Source organism: Cricetulus griseus, chromosome X (assembly GCF_003668045.3).
Source record: "Cricetulus griseus strain 17A/GY chromosome X, alternate assembly CriGri-PICRH-1.0, whole genome shotgun sequence".
NCBI classification, from domain to species: Eukaryota; Metazoa; Chordata; class Mammalia; order Rodentia; family Cricetidae; genus Cricetulus; species Cricetulus griseus.
In genome coordinates, this window is record NC_048604.1 from 115113950 (window position 1) to 115136225 (window position 22276).

Sequence of the window (22276 nt, forward strand, 5' to 3'; positions counted from 1 at the left end):
TCAATGATTATACACCAGGCTATGACCTGTGAACTCAACTTGTGACTCCTCACTGAAGGATGTCATTTGTATGCTCATTGAAGTCACTGAGAAGAGCTGTCACTAAAATAAAACTTTATGATATTAAACCTAACTAACTGCTGGAATCATGAAAAGCACGGCATTAATGAAGCAATCAGATTTAAACAGTATTCTCATAACTTGCTTAAATAAATGGGGTGATTTATTAAAATGTTTGTACTTTATACATATCTTTTCAAAATACTGTAAAGTGGGATGATCAGTGCAGTCATATGCGTTGCTACAGAACTTAGAACTAACGTTCTAACGCCTTGTAACGGTTCTGAGCCTCTGTTACACACTTTCTGACACTAGTTCAGCCAGGAGGCCAAGCTTGTGGGTTGATCTATTGTCCACCATGGGTTTTCTGCGAAAGTCTCATCGCCGCCAACGCCACCGCTGCCCACTCCGTGTCTCAAGGGCTACGGTTGCCTATCCGTTGGTGTTTATGACACCACCCATCGTCTCGCCACCATCTCAAGTGCTTCAGAACTACCACTTCGACTGCAAGACCGCTGTTAACAACCACGTCCAGCTGCAACTGCATAACTCCTACGTCTACCTGGCCATGGCCTTCTACTTTGATCGTGAAGACGTGGCACAGAAGAACTTGTCAAGCTTCTTCTTGAACAAGTCGCACGAGTGTACCACACATGCGGAGATGTTCCTGGAGTTGCAAAACCAGCGTGGCGGCCGCATCTCTCTGCGCAATATCAGGAAGCCAGACCGTAATAATTGGCTCAGCGGCCTTCAAGCCATGGAGTGTGCCCTTCAACTGGAGCTGAGCACCAACCAAAGCCTTGTGGCCCTGCACCAGCTAGCCGCTAGCAAGAGCGATGCCCATCTATGCAGCTTCCTGAAGAACCATTTTCTGACCAAGCAAGTTGAGGTCCTCAAGGAGATAAGCGGCTATGTGACCAAATTGCGCCAAATGGGGTCCCCAGATGATGGCATAGCTGAATATCTATTTGGGAAACTTACCCTGGCTGACAACAAAGGGAACTGAACTGGAACTTTCTTCCCAACCCATTTTCTCCAGTCGACCAGACAGGATGCCTACATTGCCCTTCCAGCAATCCCTTTCCCTTTACCATTGTTTCCAATAAAGTTATTTGATTTCAGTCAAATTAAAGTGTTAAGTTTATTTATGTTTACTTCCCATTACTTTACAAGAAGAAGGACAAATCCCTTTGAGGACTACAACCAGGATTCTCATCACACACCCCTGTTCTTCCTCTTACAGCCCCAAAGGGTGGAGGGGAAAGGTGATCCAAGGGCCGCAGAGACAGCCTTCATTATAAACCATGTGAGCACAGGTGGTGAGATATGATGGAGTGTGACGGGGTGTGTGGCCGGAAACCCTGGGGTCTGTGCTTGGTGTAAACACATGGGGCACCTGGGCTCAAAGTAGGACTGAGATGGGCAGGGATTAAAATTAGCAGTGGATTTGGGGGAGAGGGGAGAAAGGGGAAACTGGGAGGAGTGGAGGGAGGGGAGGCTGTGGTTGGGATGGATTATATGAGAGAAGGAAAACAAAAAAACCAGGATGTTAGACCTCAGGTATTATTCAGTGATAGTGTTTTATCTGTCACTACCTGAAACTAAAACGGGGATTTTCAACTTCACATGAAGACTTTAATATAGTAGCATATATAAATGTTAAGTTTCTTGATTCTCCAGTTGTAGAGAGGGAGGAGGCATGAGCAAAGGATAAAGACCATGCTAGAGAAACATGCAGAAACAGCTGCGCCGACCTAGTGAGAGCACAGGGACCCCAGTCGTAAAGTTGGGGAAGGAGCATTGAACCTAACCAAGCCCTCTGAATTGTGGGTGCCAGTTAGGAGGTCTGAGCTGTCTTTGGGGCCTCTAACAATGGAACCAGTATTTATCTCTAGTGCACAAATGGACTTTGGGAGCCTATTCCATATGGAGGGATACTATTTCAACCCAAATACACAGAAGAGGGCCTAGGCCCTCCCCTAAATGATGTGACAGACTTTGATGATCCTCCATGGAAGGCCTCACTATCCTTGGGGAGTGGGTGGGGGAAGGGTTGGGGGAGTCATTGGGGAATGGGAGGATGGGAGGGAGAGGGAACAGAGGGATTGATATGTAAAATAAGATTTTTTCTAAATAAAATTATACCAGTGCATAAAAAAGTTTCTTGATTCTAAGTAGCAATAAAGAGACAGAGAGACAGAGATGTGAGAGAAAGACAGAGAGAATGACCAGGAACTTCTGATCATAGAACCCTGGGCAGCAGAGCTAATGGAATTGAGTGAGTCTTAACCTGGCTTCCCCATAACCACAGTGTCACCAGTGGGTATATACATCCCCTTCATAATACTTCTATTTCTGTCATCTTCCAAATGATGTATTTCTTCACATGAAGTGACCTGATACCACAAAATCTCTATCATCTCCACAGAAGGGTTAAAATCCCTGAGGTCCCCAGAGGTATCCATATGTGTGATATTGAAAAGAAGAGATAACTCCCAGTGACTTGGGCTTCTTTGAGCAATATAGTAACACAGAAACATGGGGGAACATTGAAAGTGGGTAGCCAGTTAGAAATCTGTCAGGGCAGAACTGATAGAAGGTGTATTGATGATCGTGCATTTGTTAGCTTTGCTTACGTGTCTAGAGGCTGGGCATCGCTGCAATGGCCATCTCCAGAATAGAAGTCTAAGGACTACAGTAACTGCTCAGTTCAAAAATTTGGGAGCCTAAGGTCTACAAACACTAATGAAGGAACTGTGATCCAATGCTAAAGATTTGAAAGCTCCCCAGGTATCAATTGGGATTAAAAGGCAGAAAACATGGTGGTAAATGCCCACAGACTATGGAAGCAGCAGCAGCAGCAGCAGCAGCAGCAGCAGCAGCAGCAGCAGCAGCAGCAAAAACAACAAAATAATAAACAACCCTGTGCTGGGTAATTTTCTGTCAACTTGACACAAGCTAGGTTCACTTGGGAACACAGAACTACCACAGTTGAGAAAACGCCTTCATCAGATTGGCCTGTAAAGTCTATGGAGACACTTTCTTGTTTAATGTTAGATGTGGTAGGATCCAGCCAACTGTGTCAGTGCCATCCATGGGCAGATTGGGAGGCTTGTGTAAAAAAGCAGCTGACCACTCCCACAATTTCTGCCTCACCCTTACCCCCAGCACACTCCACAGGCTGGAGAGACTGTAAATCAAAGGTTATGTGGATATGGTGCAGTCTGAGATCCATGCCATCAGCCCACCACTGACACTGCCTGGAATGCCAAGATCCAGAGGCTGGATGGCCCAGAGACCTAGGATAGAAACAAAAACTACTGGAGAAAAAATGTCAATGTAGTGATGCCTAATGATATTCTTCTATACTCATAGATTGTGCCTAGCCAAACTGTCATCAGAGAGGCTTCATCCAGCAACTGATGGAAACAGATGCAGAGACCCATAGCCAAACATTAGGCCCAGCTTGGGAAATCCTCCTAGAGAGAGGGAGGATGGACTGCAGAAGCCAAAGGAGTCAAAAACATCACAAAAAAACCTAACAGAAACAACTAACCTGAGCTCAGTGGGGCTCACAGAGACTGAACCAACAACCAGGGTACATACATGGTACTGACCTAAGCCCTCTACATATATGTGACATTTGTGTAGCTTGATCTACTTGGACTCCTAGGACCGGGACCAGGGGCTGTCCCTAATGCTTTTCTAGCTTTTGGAAACCTATTCCTCATACCAGGTCACCTTGCCCAACATTAATTCATGGGGAAGTGCTTAGTCCTACTGCAACTTGATATGCCATGCTTTGTTAACACCCATGGGAGGCCTGCCCTTTCTGAACAGAAACAGAGGAGGAGTGGGGGGGATTTAGAGGTGAGATGGGGGAGGGACTAGGAAGAGAGGAGGGAGGGAAAATTGCAGTTGGGATTTAAAAAAGAAAAAGAAGAAGGCTGAGCAAGCCATAGGTAACAAGCCAACAAACAGTGTTCCTCCATGGCCTCTGCTTCAGTTAGTTAGTTAGACACTCAGAAAGTCAGTCAGTCAGTCAGTCAGTCAGTCAGTCAATCTCTCTGTCCGTCAGTCAGTCTGTTGGTTAGATCACCCTGAATTCCCTCAGTGACAGACAAGGACCTCGAGGTAGAAAGAAGAAATAAACCCTTTCGTCCTCCAACTTTCTTTGGTTGTGGTGTTAGAAAAGTAACAATCCCCTCTCAAAAAGTGGAGTTTGTACACACATGTGGTCCCCCCCTTATTTTTGTCTCAAGTAGAGTCCCACCCTACTTGGTGGTGTTGCCTATAATTCCTGGCAGCATTTTCCCACTCAGGGTGCTGGCCCTCATTTCAACCCTTTTTAGAAACAATTTCACATACACAACCAGAAGTGCCCTTTATCAACTTTCTGGACATCTCTCCACATGTTCAAGTTGCCAATCAAGATTTACGACAGAGAGACATTGCATCCAGAGAGGGAGAGAGTAGTGGGGCTTGAATCGAAGTGCAGTTGAAGAAATGGCATCATGCTTGTTCTAGACCGGTGTGAACACATCAGCAAGAGGTGTCCATGAGAAGGTAGACAGAGAGACGATATGGAAATTCCAGTTCCAGATCTAGGGAAGCTGACATTTAGAGGAGGGCTCCTGTATTAAAGCACTCAGAGGCTACTGTTGTCACTTTGACTATGATCATTTTGCCTTAAGCCCTTGTCTGCTGCAAGGTTTTCCCACCACTACCCTTGTTGCAAGTCTCAGGATGACTCTTGGCTTCTCCTTTTAATACAGGGCAAGTGTTTTTAGTGGCTCTGTCTTAATGCAAGGAAATTTTTCTCAGTGAACAGAAGTTTCCACAAAGAAATGATACATTAATTCTTTTTTCTTGTTTCCCTTAAAATATGTTCACTCTCTCCTTCCATTCCTTACCTGACTGCATGGAATTCCTCTCAGGTAAGCCCTAAGGTTAGTCATAGCTGTGACCAAAATCTCCAGGACCCCTTCTACCTTGTGTGCCACAAGGGGTGTTACAAAATGAAATTTAAATCCCCAAGGCACATGTATTACACTCACCTTCTTAAATGTGGAAGATTACTTTGAGTTTTTGTTCAAATTCCAACACATTTTAGCTGTGCTGTAATTATTCTCATTTTTCCCATAACATTTTGACATTTTATTAAAAGTTAAGATTATTATCACTATTTTTATAGTGTCAAGGAAATGGAAAAGCTTCAGCCTCACTTAGTTCTCTTACTGTACTTCATTGCTTGGATGACCTTTGAGTTTGTCTCCAATATTCTTTGTTGAAACACATGCCTATTAAGAGGCATGCACTCTTATTTTATTTTATTTTATTTTTTGGTTGTGAGCCCAGCCTTTAATGGCTAAGCCAACAGCTAAGCAAACTCCTGGAATCCAGTTGCAGAGAGGGAGGAGTGATGAGCAAAGGGGTCAAGACCAGGCTGGAGAAACCCACAGAAACAGCTGACCTGAACAAGTGGGAGCTCACAGACCCCAGTCTGACAGTTGGGGAACCAGCATAGGACTGAACCAGGCCCTCTGCAAGTGGGTGTCAGTTGGGAAACCTGGACGGTCTATGGGGCCTCTGACAGTGGAACTAGTATTTATTCCTAGTGTATGAACTGGCTTTTTGGAATCCATTCTCTATAGAGTGATACTCTCTCAAACCAGATGCATGGGGGAGGGCCTAGATCCTGCCACAAATGATGTGATGACCCCTCATAAGAGGCCTCTACCTCGCTGAGGAGTAGATGGGAGGTGGGATGGGGGAGATGGTGGGAGAGCGGGAGAACGGGAGAGAGAAGGAACTGGGATTGGTATGTAAGGTAAGATTGTTTTTAAACCTGGAAACAACCTAGATGCCCCTCAACTGAAGAATGGATACAGAAAATGTGGTACATTTACACAACGGAGTACTACTCAGCGGGGGGGGGGGAACAATGGAATCTTAAAATTTGCAGGAAAATGGATGGAACTAGAAGAAATCATTCTGAGAGAGGTAACCCAGTCACAAAAAGAGAAACATGGTATGTACTCACTCACCTGTGGATTTTAGACATAGAGTAAAGGATTACCAGCCTACAATCCACACTGCCAGAGAAGCCAGTAAACAAGGAGGAGTCTAAGAGAGACATACATGGTCCCCTGGAGAAGGGGAAAGGGTCAAGATCTCCTGAGCAAATTGGGAGCATGAGGGAGGGGAGAGGGAGCTAGGAGGATGAGAAGGGGAGAAGAGGAGGGACCAGGAAGACATGATGGGGCAGGGAGGTTGAGTTGAGGGAAGAACAGAAGCGAGCAAGATAAAAGATAATATAATAGAGGGAGGCATTATAGGTTTAAAGAGAAATCATGGCACTAGGGAAATGTCTGGAGAGCTACAAAGATGACACCAACAATCTAAGCAACAGAGGAGAGGCTACCTTAAATGCCCTCCCCTGATAATGAGATTGATGACTAATTCATATGCCATCCTATAGCCTTCATCCAGCAGCTGGTGGAAGTAGAAGCAGACACCCACAGCTAAACACTGAACTGAACTGGAATCCAGTTGCAGAGAAGGAGGAGTGATGAGCAAAGGGGTCCAGACCAGGCTGGTGAAACCCACAGAAACAGCTGACCTGAACAAGGGGAGCTCTTGGTCCCCAGACTGATAGCTGGGAAACCAGCATGGGACTGATCCAGACCCCCTGAATGTGGGTGTCAGTGAGGAGACCTTGGAAATCTACGGGACCTCTTGTAGTGGATCAGTACTTATCCCTAGCATAGGAATGGACTTTGGGAGCCCATCCCACCTGGAGGGATACTCCCCGAGCCTAGACACAAGAGGGTTGGCCTAGGCCCTATCCCAAAGGATATGACAGACTCTGAAGACCCCCTATGGAAGGCCTCACCCTCCCTGGGGAGCAGAAAGGGTATGGGATAGGTAGGGCATTAGTTGGGGGGGGGCTGGGGAGGAGGGGAGGGAGAGGGAACTGGGATTGACATGTAAAATAATTTTCTTTCTAATTAAAATAAAAAAGAAAACCATGAAAAATTTAAATAATAAAAAATAAAAACAGAAAGCATGTATTACATTGCCGGCTGACCCATCAACATGGATGGGAAATCTCATAGGGGAAATGAGCTCATGATAGGCAATTGACAATGGCAGAGAGAGGGAGAATCAGTTTTCCTCAGGGTGAACCCTGTAACTGATTATTCAATACAAGGAGGTCAGTCCCAGCAAAAGTTCATACAAGTAAACACTAAACTGACTTAGCAGATTGAACTTGTGTGTGTTTAAAAGAATGATAATTAAAGAAGGTATGAATTTTAGAGGGAATGGAGAGCATGGGAGAAGTAAGGGGAGATGATGTAAGTACAATTTACATATATGAAATTTTAAAAGTAGGTTTAATTACCAAAAAAAGGAAAGAAACCATATACTGAACATCCAATTTCTTAGGATTTCAGAATTGAACTTGCTGGAAGAATGTTTTCCTTTCCTGTTTCTGTGATAAAACTTGATGCTGTGACTTCTCACTCCAGATCCCCGGGATTAAAATCTCAGTTTAGCTGTTTACTTGGGTGATCCAAGGTCAGTCTTTAGCTTCTCCCCCTCTGTTTCTTCATATGAAATGTCTGGATAGTGTATCAGTCCTATTGAGCTGTTGAGACTTAAAGAGTTAAGGTATGTTTAGTAGTTCATTTTAATGGTCAGTTTTATTGAACTTAGGAGACCAGTGAAGTACACTAATGCTTCTATCAGAAATTCCAGGAAAGACAATGAAAGGGGAGTGAAAGCCCCCTGGATGCGGATGGCACTGTCCCATAGGATGATGGCCTAGACACAATAAAAGGAGAGAAAGGAGAAAGCCCTTTCTTTTGCCTTCTGGCCTTCATGATTAGAACTGCTCTACATCACCAAGCATGCCATCCCAAGCTGGACAGAACCCTCTGGAACTTTGAGGCAGAACACCTCTGTCTTTTTCAAATTTTCATTTTTCAAGTATTTAGCAACAGTGACACAAAAGACTAGCTGATAGTGCATGTAAATAATTCATAAGAATGCTTTGCCCACAGTAGTTAACTTTCTTCCTTCCGTTGTCGTTATCCTTCCTTCCTTTGTTGTCATCACTATTATTAATTGTAAAGTCTGACACTTGGACTTTGAGAACTAGAGTTTACATTCACACTTGGCCACTGGGGGTCTCTCTTGCATTTATAACAACATGCTGCCCTGCATACTTCCAAAGGAAAGCCTTGATGCGGTTGGCCTGTCAGGTGCCAGATTGGGGGAAAAGTACGTTACTGTTTTCACTGACCCAAACTGGAGATGGTAGGCCAATCTTGTCAGGGCAATTTTCCATAGTGATCTCCTCCTAATGTTTCTAGTTTTTCCCCTGGAACACTTTGTACATAATCTGGGACGCAGGCTGCCTGGGTTCCCTGATTCTAGCCTGAACTTAAATATATAAATCTCCGTGAGAGTCAACCTGGAGCTTCTCAAACCATTCTGCACATTAAAGCAGAGCTTTTGAAAATCTCACTGCCCTGGCGAATCTCAAACCATGCATCACCAGTCTGGATGGGGAGATTTAAAGGAGTAAGCACAAAGTGTGGTGCGATTCGAGGAGAGAAAGAGAAAATCTTCCTACAGGAGTTGAGAAACATTTACTGTGGAAGTTGTGTGGAGTTGAAGGGTGGATGGAGTTCCACAGGTGAAGAGGAGAGGAAAACCTGCTTAGGTATGCTTGTCTGCTGCAGAGGAGCCCCAAGAGAGGCAGAAGAGTAGGTTAGAAGGAGATAGTATTGATGAAGAAGCACCCAGAGGGGGAGAATGGTGGTGCAGAACATATCACAGAACCCATTATGTTTTGTTGTTTGTCTATTTAGCTGAAAAGACAAATCAACAAAATACCTGAATAGATGTTTTTTATAGTGTTTTTTTATTTAGCTTTGTTTGATTATATTTCTAAAATTTATTTTAGATTTGGACTTTTGTTCTCAATAAACATCATACATAAACTAAACTTTCAGGACAAAAATCATACACAAAATCATCATTCCTCGGAGGGCTGGGGAGATGGTTCAGCTGTTAAGAACATTTGATGTTCTTGCAGAGAACTACAGTTCAACATCCAGCACCCATGGCAGTTGGCTCACAACTGCCTATAACTCTGCCTCTAGGGTACCCAATGACTCCTTCTTGCCTCTTCAAGCACCTACACATTTGAATGCTCTCACATAAACTTACACATAAACAAAATATTTTAAAAATTTAAGACAAATATAAATTAATCGAATTATCCCACAAAACAAAATAGAATAAGTTCCATAAGTTAATATCATATGTAATACATATGAACCAAAAGGAATACTATTAAACACAAACATGGAAATACAGATAAAATAGAAATCTATCTCTCATGCAAGGCAGTAGCTTTATTTGCATACTAATAAAGTTTAAATGCCCCACAGTAAGAAAAATGATTGGAATAGTTTGCAATGACTTAAAAATGAGTATACCTTAAGTAGCCTCAGGGATGAATATGTAATTATTCAGAATCATCCAAAAAGGACTAGTGAGGCATTGTTCCACTTGGTTGCCTTCGAAGGAAGATGACTGATGGTCCTCAATTAACAAAGGCAAAATGAGAGACAGGCTACAAAGAAAGTGAACACATTGACTTTCTGAAATACATAAACATTTTAGTCTAGAGGATTAAATGGTAATTCTTGTGAATGTGACAGTTAGAGACATGTCAAATACCTGAATTATTACAGGATATTTATTGAGATTGTATAAGACAAAATGTGGCAGGCTTTCTTGGACCACCAGTCCCCAAATCACGACATGGAGACTTAGTAATTATGAATGCTCAGCCTTAGATTAGGCCTGTTTCTAGCTAGCCTTTAAAAAAACGTTGAATTGACCCATTTTATCAATCTATGTGCTGCTCTGAGTCTCATTTACCTCATCTACATAATGTCCATCCTGCTTTCCTGCTTCCTCTGTGTCTGGATGGCTGTCCCTGGTGGGCTGAGATCCTGCTACCTAGTCTTTGGCTGGCTGGCTGGTCCCCTTGTCTCTCTGCACACCAACCCTGCCTATTCCTCCTCTGCTTAGGTATTGGGTGTTCAGCTTATTAGACCAAAGTGTGTGTGTGTGTGTGTGTGTGTGTGTGTGTGTGTGTGTGTGTGTGTGTGTGTGTTTGATGAATAACTATTCTGTTTTGTTTTTTGAGATAGAATTTCACTCTGTTGCTCAAGCTGGGTATGAACTTCCAGTGATCTTTTGCCCCTACTTTCCGAGTGCTGGGATTAGAGACATAAGCTACTGTGCTTGGCTTGACCAATAATTATTCAATAAAGGTTGTTGAAGTCACTGTAAGATGTTGTTTGGTTTAGTACTTGTGTACTGGGTAAATTGTGTGAATTCAGGCATCATTGTTATTTACCAGCTGTCTAGGTGATTTCAAACTATAGTATGTTGATCAGAGTGTTAACGCAGTGCAAAATATGATTCTGATTTATCAAAACAAAAAGGAAATTTTACAGTAGCATTTTTGGAAAATTTTAGAACCATATCAAAAAATAAGAAGCTTATATGATGGAAGTGTGGTTGGAGAGTAGGGACGGGAGAAAGAAAGAGGAAAGGAGAATATGAGGGATCGAGAAGGTTGAATTGGGGGAAGAACAGAGAAGGAGATCAAGGAAAGAAATACCTTGATAGAGGGAGCAACTATGGGGTTATCAAGAAACCTGGCACTAGGGAAATTCTCAGGTATCCACAAGGATGACCCCAGCCAGGAATCTAAGCAATAGTGGAGAGTGTACCTTAACTGCCCTCCCCCTATAATCAGATTAATGACTACTTTAATTGTCATCATAGAACCTTCATCCAGTAACTGATGGAAGAAGATGCAGAGATCCACAGCTAAGCACTGTTCCAAACCCCTGGAGTCCAGTTGGAAAGAGGGAGGGGTGATAATATGAGTATAGGCATTAGGACCATGCTGGGGAAGCCCACAGAAACAGCTGTCCCGAGCAAGTGAGAGCTCACTGACTCGGGACAAACAGCTGAGGAGCTTGCATAAGCCTGAACTAGGCCCCCTGAACATGGGGGTGTCAGTTGGGGGGGCTGGGCAATTTGTGGGGCTACTGGCAGGGGAACCAGTATCTATCCCGAGTGCATGAACTGGCATTTTGGAGCCCATTCCCTATGGAGGGATACCTTGCTCAGCCTAAATACAGCCTAAATGGGTGGGAAGAGGGCCTTGGTCCTGCCCCAAATGATTTGACAGACTTTGTTGACTCCCCATGTGAGGCCTCACCCTCCTTGAGGAGTGGATGGGGTGGTGGGGTGGGGAGAAGGTGGGAGGAGCTAGAAGACTGGAGGGAGAGGGAAGTGGGATTGGTATGTAAATAATGTTTTAAAAATAAAAAATAAAAAGAAGAAAAAGGAAGCTTGCTATGGAGTGGGACCTGTTTCTCTAACTTGTCTTGATCTCTTTCTTTAAACAGGAAAGGTGCTCAGATGTTGGATGAATGAAAGAGATGAATGTGTAATCTAGTTTCTTGTAGTAGATGAAGTTGGTGCTTTGCCCAGATTCACTTGACAAACAGGGCATCCAAATGCCCAGCTGCTTGTGAGAAATGCAACTGATCACTTATGCCTGTAACCTTAGAAAGATTACCGTTGGCTAACTGGAAGAGTAAGAGATCCAATGATACAGAACTACAAAAACAATGAGATTTGTGTACCATGATCTCTTTTCAATATCCAGCTAGTGTTAGAGCTTGCCTAAAATCACTTCCTTACCTGACTCTGTCCCCTGAGGTATCCTGTTATATGTGTTTCTCCTGAGTACAGTCTTCAATACATCCTTATCTCAGATTCTGCTCCAGGAATCTGCATCAAATACAGTTGAATACCTTCTCTTTTATGTTGCTGTTATTCTGACTTTACTCTTTCTTACAGCTCTGTATGTCATTTTTTTCTTCACATTTTTGCTCCTTAATAGGCTACAGAGTCCTTGAGGCAAGGTACATGCATATTTAGCTCTCCTTAAGTATTCATCTATATGTTCTCAATAAAATGGAAAGTTGAACTTAGTCTAAAATAAAAATCACATCACAGTATTTCAAATAATGAGTATGCATATGCATAACAACAGGCTGCTCATTCTAATGTCTCCGTGTGCCCTAACCTAGAATGTCATTACTGCTTCACCCATTATATTTCCAAAATAAATTGTGACTGACAAAGTAAACCTGAGTCTTTAGCAATTAGTCTGACACAAAGAACTTCTTATATATACATATGCAGTTCATCCAATCCAGTTAATTTCTAAAATGGGCCACATACATTCTCTCTTTCTTTCTTTACTAGATTCATTATTACTTACTCAGCAAGGGTTCAGGTTTTAAATTAGTGACTTGGCAACTTCTTTCAATTAAATACCCCAAAACAAGAAGTCATGGGAAGGACTAAAGATTTCATGCTCTGCTAGCATTTGTGAAACCTACATTACCACTCTAAAGATAAATTATGTAAAATCATTTCATATTTGACAAATTATTCTCATTTGATTATAACATTGCTTCATCTATAGGAATCTATGGTGGATGTGGAGCAGCGAAGTAATTTCCTGAGCATATATTATACACAGAACTGTGCTATCAGTTCTTGGGTGTTACAAGTTTGACAAGGAAGCATAGAAACTATCTGTTGCAGAAGCTTGAATTATCTAGAAGAACAGCACATTTTAGGGACACACACACACACACACACACACACACACACACACACACACACACACACACATCTAAACTGGGCTGTGGTGGTGCACACCTTTAATCCCAGCACTCAGGAAGGCAGGGGCAGGTGGATCTCTGAGTTTGAGGCCAGCCTGATCTACAGAGTGAGTTCCAGGACAGCCAGGACTGCTACACAGAGAAACCTTGTCTCGGAAAACCAACAACAACAACAACAACAACAACAACAACAACTTGTCTATTAATTTCAAATTAATTCATTATTACTACTGAGCTTGGAAGAATATGATTGGATGATTAGCAAGAACAAGATTAAAAGTAAAATAGAAGATTTTTGGAAAGTAATGTTTCTCAAGTGTAGCAATGAATCCCATTTAATTTATTTGGTTTTTAAAAAATGCATTCTTTTCTCATATAATTTATCCTGACCACGGTCACCCCTCCATCCACTCCTCCCAGTTCCCCCACCTCCCCTCAAGAGCAGGAATATCAACTGAACACAGCATAAAAAGGATTCAATAAGACTAAGTACAAACTTCCATGTCAAGTCTGAATGAGGTAACCCAGTAGGAGGAAAGGGTCTCAAGAGCAGGCAAAAGAGTCAGAGACACCACCAAAACCATTGTTAGGAGCCTCACAGAAACACCAAGCTAACAACCTAACATACATGCAGAAGATCTATAGCTCAGACCCATGCAAGCTCCGTGATTGTCCTTCAGTCTCTGTGAGCCCCTATGAGTCCTAGTTAGTTGATTCTGTGGTCTGTGTTCTTGTGGTGTCGTGGACCCCTGTGGCTCCAACTATTCTTCCACCCCGTATTCCACAGGGTTCCTTGACTTCCAGGGTGAGGGACCTAATGGAGATCTCCAGTTTGGGTTCTCTGTCTGCCTAATGTTTGGCTGTGGATCTCTGCATATGCTTCTGTTAACTGTCAGAGGAAGCTTCTCTGATGACAATTGGAATCCATTTTTAAAAGACACTTTAGTAAGTTCAAGGCCAGCCAGGGATACATAGTGAGAGTCTGTCTCAAGGAAAAAAAAAGACATTTTCAAATTTCCTGCTCATGTTTCCTAATTCCTACCTTAATTTCCACACCATGGCTTGAGCATGTCATTATCAAAAGCCAGATTGGATTTCAAGCTGAGAGTTTCACTGGTCTGCCTCTTAGTGAGATGTTCTGACATTTGTATTTATAATCCTGTAGGCTTCTTTTTCCTTAGTGAATCTAAGGGTAAGAAGATTAAATGAGAAAGGTAAACAACCTTTTTCTGAAAAGTATAAATATTTTAAAATGTGTTTGCTATGCAATCTTCATTAAAACTATGTAACCCTGCCATTATTGTGTTCAAGAAACCATAGCGTTTTTATGTATATAAACCACGACAGGTGGCTTACATCTGTCCCACATGCTATAGATTCCCTGTTCTGGTCCAAGAAGACTGACTCACACAAACAATATTTGCAATGCAAACAACCAGTACAGATTCTCTGACTTTTTAAAAAATCAGAAATTGGTCTCTAAAGAAAATAAGCTGCCAATCAGAAATTTGCTTTGAAAGCACTAGATCTTGGTTTGTGGTTTTCTAGAAAAGACTCTGAGATAATGATTTTAGGTTTTAAGTTTTAAGATGATGGTTTTACTTATCAGGCAGATAATCCAGGAAATATCATTTGGATTTTCCCCAAATAATATTAATGAGGTAATAACTTAATGAATAAAAATTCTGTTATGGGAATTTTTTTGAATAAGTAAAATTTGTTTTGTAGAAAATAACCTATTTTCTTCTTCATGATGTTAAGTTGATGAGTATACCTTAGTTTAAGAACTAATCTCTTTGTGGCTGGTGTCTCAGGCTGCTCTTGCAGAGATCAACCATCTGTAATTCCATTTCTAGGGAATTCAACACCCTCTTCTGGACTCTACAAGCACCAGGCATGCACATGGTACACACACATCTTAGCATGTTTAGGCCCAACTTCTGAGGCTGTTCCATTGACTTGGTAAATCAGTGCCATTTAAAGCAGTGTAAGCCTTGTAGTGCAAACCATGAGCCTCATTTTCATGGAGAGCTGGGGTACATTACTGTTTGGGCTATTTAGTTCTTTTTCATGGCCTATACGTTTAGTAAAAATGTCAAAATCTCCCTGAATTTCCTATGAAGAATCTACTTTCATGCCCAAAAGTTGGCTTTATGGGTAAAGGCACCTGCCAGCAAGACTGATGATTTTTAGTTCACTCCTCGGGATCCATATAGTGGAAAGAGAGAACAAACACCTGCAGGTTGTGTTCTGACTTTTACGTATGAGGGCATGTACATGCACATACGCAATAAAGAAAATAAAAGTCATAATGTTAAAAAATTTCCACTTTCATAAACATATTTGAAATCAATGGAGATTTTGATAAAATTCTACCTTGGAAATGAAGGGGTATATATCATAGTCCTCCAAAATAATTTCTAGTTAGCATTTACATTCTCCCAAGTTTGCCTTCCTGATACAATAATTTTCTCTTCTCTTTATCTCAGTGTCCATCCATTTTCTCTTCCCTTTATCCAGTGGATGTCATTGACCCCATTCTCCTCACTACTCTTCTCACTTATTTTCTTTTCCATCTTGCTATGCCCTTGAGCTCTGTTTAGTTTTCTGGATCCACAGTATTAAGGATTCTCCATCTTAAAAAAGTAAATGGGATCATTTATTCTGCTTCTTGTTTCATAAAGAACTCTCATTATGTGTTTTGTACTAATGGGATTCCACTTTATTCTCTGAGACAAAAAAATCATGAAAACAATACCTCTGGTTTTCTCTGAACTCTTTTGCACTCCTTTCCAGTAATAATGAAGTAACTTAAAATCACAGGCAATAGGAAAGGAACAGGTAGGTGTGCATGGAAGACATGAAAGCATGCCATTTAGATCACCATCAAGACAGGGTTTACCATTCCACTGAAAAAATTAGTTACTTGACAGCCTGGAGATTTTGAAGGCCACATTCTTCTTGGACAGCATATTCAGTGGCTAAACACAGCAAAAATGCCAGAATGTGTTTTTCTTTTGCTAATGCATGACTCCATTGAAGGCATTGTTTACTCTAAAACCTTGTGAAATATGCAATGAGAGTTCAAGCTCTCCCTGTCGATTCCTGCTCTACTTTAAGATCCTTTAATGATAGCATTATTGAAAGACTTTTCCCTGCTCTCCAGTTTTTATCTTTCACAAGTTTTAGCCACACAAATAAATTTTATTCCCTTTTAACTCTGGCTCATTCTTCCTCCTAAAGATTCAGTTTACATACAGCTCTCCCTCTCCCTCTCCCTCTCCCTCTGTCTCTCTCTGTCTCTGTCTCTGTCTCTGTCTCTCTCTCTCTCTCTCTCTCTCTCTCTCTCTCTCTCTCATATCCATGTAGTCTTACTTTTTCAGGGAATTATATTCACCTGGAAGTATAGGTGGTATTATTGGTGTATGTTTAAGGAAGGACATTTTGAACTAACGGTATAGTTGGGTCTAGTTTTACTCTGTAGTTCATTATTGGAATGATAAAGCTGAGATTTTATTCATATCTATTTTATTATTCTGCTTTGTGTCTCATTTAGTTTGTGGCACAGAAGAAACAAAAGGGTTAATTTATTTATCCCTTCAATCATAGTGTTGATGGGGGATGTCCTTCTGTGTATATGTTTGTCTTATTGGTTGCTAAATAAAGTACTGTTGGCCAACAGGGAAGCAAGTTAGGCAGGACTAGGAGTCAAAGAGAATTCTGGGAAATGTAATAAAGAGAAGTCTTGTGATTCAGGCAGGAAGTGACATAGCAGGCAGACTCAGAATATACACAAGGACAAGCAGGAAATCGCTCCTTCCTCTACCTCCTCCTCTCTTCTCTGTGGAGCTGCCAGGTGAGCCTGACAAGAGAGGACGGATGCCGCCAGAATCCTCAATCAGATAAGTCTTTATAAAATATATAGATTAATAATTATGGTTGATAGTTAAGACAGAGATAGCAGATAAGAAATCCTAGTCATTGGCCAGCAGCATTGTAATTAATATAAGACTCTGGGTGTTATTTTGGGCGCCCATATGGTGGTGGGGCTTGGGCAGCCTGGCGGAAAGATTTATTGTTACATAGTGTGATTAAGAAAAGTTATTACATATAATTCACAATACTTTAGTGATTTTTCCAAAGATTACACAGGGCATTCCTCCTGTTCCCTTGGAATTATTTCATTTTTAACAAAAAAAAATCAAATACATGACCATAAAAGCTCAGCAGAATGACAGATATTGATGGATAAATGTAACAATTACTTATGAAGGAGGACCTGTAGTTTAATTAAATATATAGACTACCTGGACCATGAACATGAGGCTTTCCTAGGATGTTGGCATGTGCATTTATGTTTAGTGAATTAACTTTATGGTCTTGTATAGTTTATTCATTTTTTTTTTGGCAGGTGAAGAAAGGTTCATATTAGGGGAGAGGAAACATAGACATACAGCAGGTACACAGAGAAAAGGACCCTTCACAAATCAGAGAGAGGAATCGAGAAACCTAAACTGGGCCTTTGCTTGAGGTTTGTGGATATAAGGTTCTTCAAGGGTGTCTACTTCCCCCAATTCAGGGATTTTTGGTTTGAACGAAAACAGGGAGGCTGATCAGTCCACAAGGTTTGGGTAACATATCCTGGTCTGGCTTTAAGCTTCTCAGACAGGTCCACAGGAAGGGGTCTCTTCTGGTGGGAGAAAAAGCCTGCCACGCTTTTGATTTAAGTTGCCAGACTTTTGTCTCTGGTTGGGAAGGTGAAGAAGATGCCAGACATCTTAAAAGTTCACAATCTCTACTATCTACTGATGATCTCTTTCTTCATCTTTGTGCATATCCAGGAATCTAACTCCTGGTTCTTCATCTTCCCTCTCAAAGGTCACCCTAACTGCTGTTAGGGATTTGGAGGAAGGTGCGGGCTGCTCTATTTTCAAGCTGGTAAAAAGGGTGATATAGAAGGGACAGCAGCTGGAGTGGCTCCATGGAGGGTCAGTGTAAGGGGCCATGGTGAAACTTGACAGATGGTAAAGAGGCAGAACATAAGAGAGCCATTATGATCATATTCATCCTTGAGGTACGCTGTGTGAGTTAGTTTGCGTCTGTTAACATGAAAAAAGTTAGACTGCTAGTACTATTATACCAATTCCACAGCTATGTTTCACCTTACTAAACAAGATTTATACTAATCATTATGTTTAAAATTTTCCTTATTAGCAGACAGATTTTAAGACACCAATTTTGTCACAATGTCTATCTTTGGGAAGTGCTTTGCATGCAGCTATTGCTGAGGTGTTGGGCTAGATGCCCTTTTTGAACACACAGCTTTCCTTATGTATCTACTTACAAAATCAATTATAGTTAATGTTTCATCTAGAGAAACTTTGAGACAATCTGCAGCTTCAGTGGGCAATTACTTGTTCTCAAATTACCACAGATATCTTACCGGAGTGGCCTACCTCTGACTTATGACATATTCTGGCTATGGAAGTATGCTAGAGCAACTTAGGTACCAGGCCAGGAAATGCCAGTATGATGATATTTGGAAAAGGAACTTTAGAGAAGTAATTAGGTTTTACGGGTTGATTTAAGACAGGAAATAGCTTTGCTCCCTTTGCTCTGTTCTTTGTTATACAAAGATAAAACAAGAGAGCTTTAATCACAAAAACCAGGAAACATTTTGTCCTAAACCCAGGCACAATGGCACCCTGATCTCTGACTTCCACCTTTCAGAATTAGGAAGAATGAATTTCTGTTATGTAAGCTACCTATTCGACAGTAATTGCTCAGAACCAGCCCCACACTCAAATAAGCTACTTATATCCAATTCATTTTCTCAGGATCTATTTTTAGGATAACACACTAAGACATCACCTCCAGTTCTAGCAGACACATTTTTCTCAGGAAATGGGAAGAACGACTGAGTCAGAGAGAAAACAGATAGAAAGTAGATATGAAGTATGTGGCTGAGTCATAAATTGCAGAGCTTCGGGGTGAAAAGACAGGAAGTAAGATAAGTGACTCGCTCTAGGCAAGTTTTAGATAAAGAATTCTTTTCTAGTTCAACCCCCCCCCCATGAGGCCCAGCACTTTATCTGTGAGCTCCTGTCCCTCGTACATGATGAGCTCACTCATTGTCAGTTCAAGTGTGTTTCTATTGCTTTCAACCTAACTTCTATTGACTCAACCAGGAAATGAAGGTAATATATCTCCTTATGTAAGACTACTCTGATTCCTAATTGAGAAACTGAAGAAGCTAGTGGGTTGTTCACTGATGAAAGTCCTTTCCAACCATACAATTCTAAACTGTGTGAGGAACTCCTTACCTAACAGTAATTCATAATTAAATCACTTTGAAGTTTGGAAAGTAGAACTGGAAATATTTGCAAACAGATTACTTCATATCATTTCATCCTATTGGTAGTTTCTGACCAGCTCCCAAAGTGGTGGGAATTTGTCATTTGAAGGCTTTGCATGCCTTCTTCATCTTTGTTTTTATATTCTAGTGATCAAGAATGGCTATTCCTACCAACTCAAAGAAAATTAAACAACAACAACAACAACAACAACAACAGCTTTATTCCAGATTTGTTGGAGAAATATCAGAGGGTGGATCTGGAGGGACCAGCTCCCCGTTTTGGCAGCCATGACAGTCTAACACGTGCTTGACTGACCTTGCCCTAGTCACTAGGAGGTCAGATGCCTGCCTTGTAGCAAGGAACCAATCAGAAGTTAGCTGGTGGTGCTATGCTTTACGGCTCTGGGTGTGCTTTATGGACAAGTGCACAGCAGTGGTGTACAGAGTGTAGCGACCACCCTGGGAGGATCTATAGGCCACAACAACCTGTTGACCAATCAACACAGGGCAGATCCTCCAAGCCTGGAGGCACAACAATCCTGAGACTATGTTTACCCCTAGACACTCCCCTTATGCTGCCCTATAAGATCTTTGCCCAGTGGTTTCTTGGGGTCTTTCCCTAGCTATCCACTGTAGTGGATGGGTGAATGGCCTGAGCTAATGGAGTTAGATCGTTAAACAACTGCAATAAAAGACTCATTGCTTTTGCATCGAAATAGGCCTCTTGGTGATTTGAGGGTTCAGAATTTGGGCACAACAGATCCACATGCTTAGCAAGTACAAACTCCCCAGAGTATGATGGCTTCCCCGAGGAAGATAACTACAGCCTTGATTATTATAGTTTTGATTATTTGTGGTACTGGGGATTGAATTTAAGATGGAGTGCAAGTAATCTGACACTAAACTATATTCCTACACCTCTTTTTATTTTAAGAGAATGTTTCACTAAGTTGTTCAGATGGGCTTTGAACAAACTCTGTATCCCAGGCAGGAATTGAACTTGTGATCTTCTTACCTCAACCTCCCTATTAGGTGGCATTGTAGGCCTGTATTATCACGCCCAGCACAACTTTATCTTTCATTTTAAGATCCTATCTACTTCAAGAGTTGTAGGGGGAAATGCTGAACATGCCCACTTGGGGACTGGCACAGGTGATGCTGACCATGCACACTGGTCAGAGTGACATAGCAAGGCTTTAAATATGAGGGATGCATGCATGCCGCTCTCTCTGTTCCCTCTCCCACCTGGTTGTACAGGACTGTCTCTGTTTCGTGAGTACTTCCTAATAAACTACCTGTTTTTCAAACTAGTTCTGACTACATTTCGATCCGCATTAATTTTGTTCCACATTAAACAGTTACCTCAATACAAAAAGGGCAAGGGAGTGGAAACATAGACAAAGCTATTGGAAATACTGGCACATAAGGAAACTTAAATCTAAGCTTGGTAATCAAACATCTCTGAATCTTATCAATAATTATCTCTAGTTAGAGGTCATCCGACCCATATGATTTAGGTTTTGAGGTAATGTTCTGTGAATTCTTGTAGAGGAAAAGAATAGCTACATAATAATTGCTTACTAAGAAAGAGAATTATGCTCTTTCAAAAATTTATATCATATAAATATTGCATACTATAATATTTGGTGAGAAGAGACCTAAAGACACTTCAAAAGCTGAGGTCTAAATTCCATTGCCTTGTCTAAGAAATAACACCTAACCATAGTTTATGCCAAGGATCTAGGTAGATCAGGTTCACAGTAGTTGAAGGAATCTCTTTCCATGTAGTCCTCTTTGCTTTTAGTGTTCTGTTGAAATTATCCCACTAAAACACCTGGAAGATCCCCACTTATACAGATGTTAAAACTATCATCACAATTTATAGACAAACCAGTGCCATGTGCCACCTAATATGATGTTCTGAGATAGACACAAAAATATTTGTATCACAGTTGTGTCAGAAGAACACCACAAATGCTTTGGAAATAAATCCCCCAAGGTCACTATTATTGCCTGTCACATAAGTAACCTTAAATTTAAAATTGGTAACAAACATCCATGCAACTTATCAATAATTATCTCTAGCTAGGATGTCATCCAACTACCAAATCTAATCATTGTGAAATATAATACAATCATACAAGAGACAGTCTACAAAAGCAGTTGGCCTGTACTCAGCAAGAACATCTATGCTTTCAAAAAACAAAAGCTAAGGATTAATTCTTATTAAAATTGGCTAGAGAAGCACAATTTCTTTTTTTGTTTTTATTAGTTCAGATTAGGAACAAGCTTGCTTCACATGTCAATCCCTTCTCCCTCTCCCTCCCCTCCCCCCAACATCCCACCTGTCCCTAGCCATCACCCCTCCACTCCCCAGACAGGGTAAGGCCCTCCAAAGGGTTTCCCCAAAGTCTACCACATCATCCTGGGCCAGGCCTAGGCCCTTCCCCATGGAGAAGCACAATTTCTAAGTATAGCTATTATATTAATTGGCTCAAGAAAAAGATTCAGAAAAACATTTTTAACCATTGACAAAACCTGAATATTAACTCTATGTTATGTAATGTATAGAATGGTGTTAATGCCAAATTTCCTAAATTGAATATTTGAACCATGGGGTTGTTTTGTGTTTTCTCAAATAATATTTTTATTTATTTTTAAAATTTATGCATTTATAAAAGGTGTTTTGATCACATCTATACACCACTATCTCCCTACCTTCCAGTTGCTTAGTGTTCCCTATTCTGTCTCTCTCTTAATTTCAAGTCCTCCATCTTTTAATTAAAAATAACCTTGTGAGTCCAATTAGTGCTGCCCACATGTGTATGGGACCATCCACTTGGGCATGTACAACCTACCATTAGTGCATGCCCCCAAATGAGAATGACTCTCCCTCCCTCAGCATCCAGCAACTGCCAATAATAGCTTCCCTTCCAAGGGTGGAATTTTGAGGACCCCTCCCCCATACATGCAGGGATTTTAACCTTCTGAGCTTGGATGAGCAAGCAGGACTGATATAGATGATTCATCTAGAGGTGACCACTCATAGTTACTTATT

The 22276-nt window shown here is 41.3% G+C and overlaps 1 protein-coding gene across 1 annotated transcript; it reads left to right on the forward strand.

Moving 5' to 3' along the window:
* Positions 1 to 418: 418 nt before the first annotated feature.
* LOC100761960 (ferritin heavy chain) lies at positions 419 to 1066 on the forward strand. The gene has a single exon (XM_027433255.1). It carries the CDS (start codon positions 419 to 421, stop codon positions 1064 to 1066), a length of 648 nt encoding a protein of 215 aa, XP_027289056.1.
* Positions 1067 to 22276: the final 21210 nt, after the last annotated feature.

Bases quoted from the DNA above. Each gene is read 5' to 3' on its own strand.
- LOC100761960 (XM_027433255.1), top strand. From the start codon at position 419: ATGGGTTTTCTGCGAAAGTCTCATCGCCGCCAACGCCACCGCTGCCCA.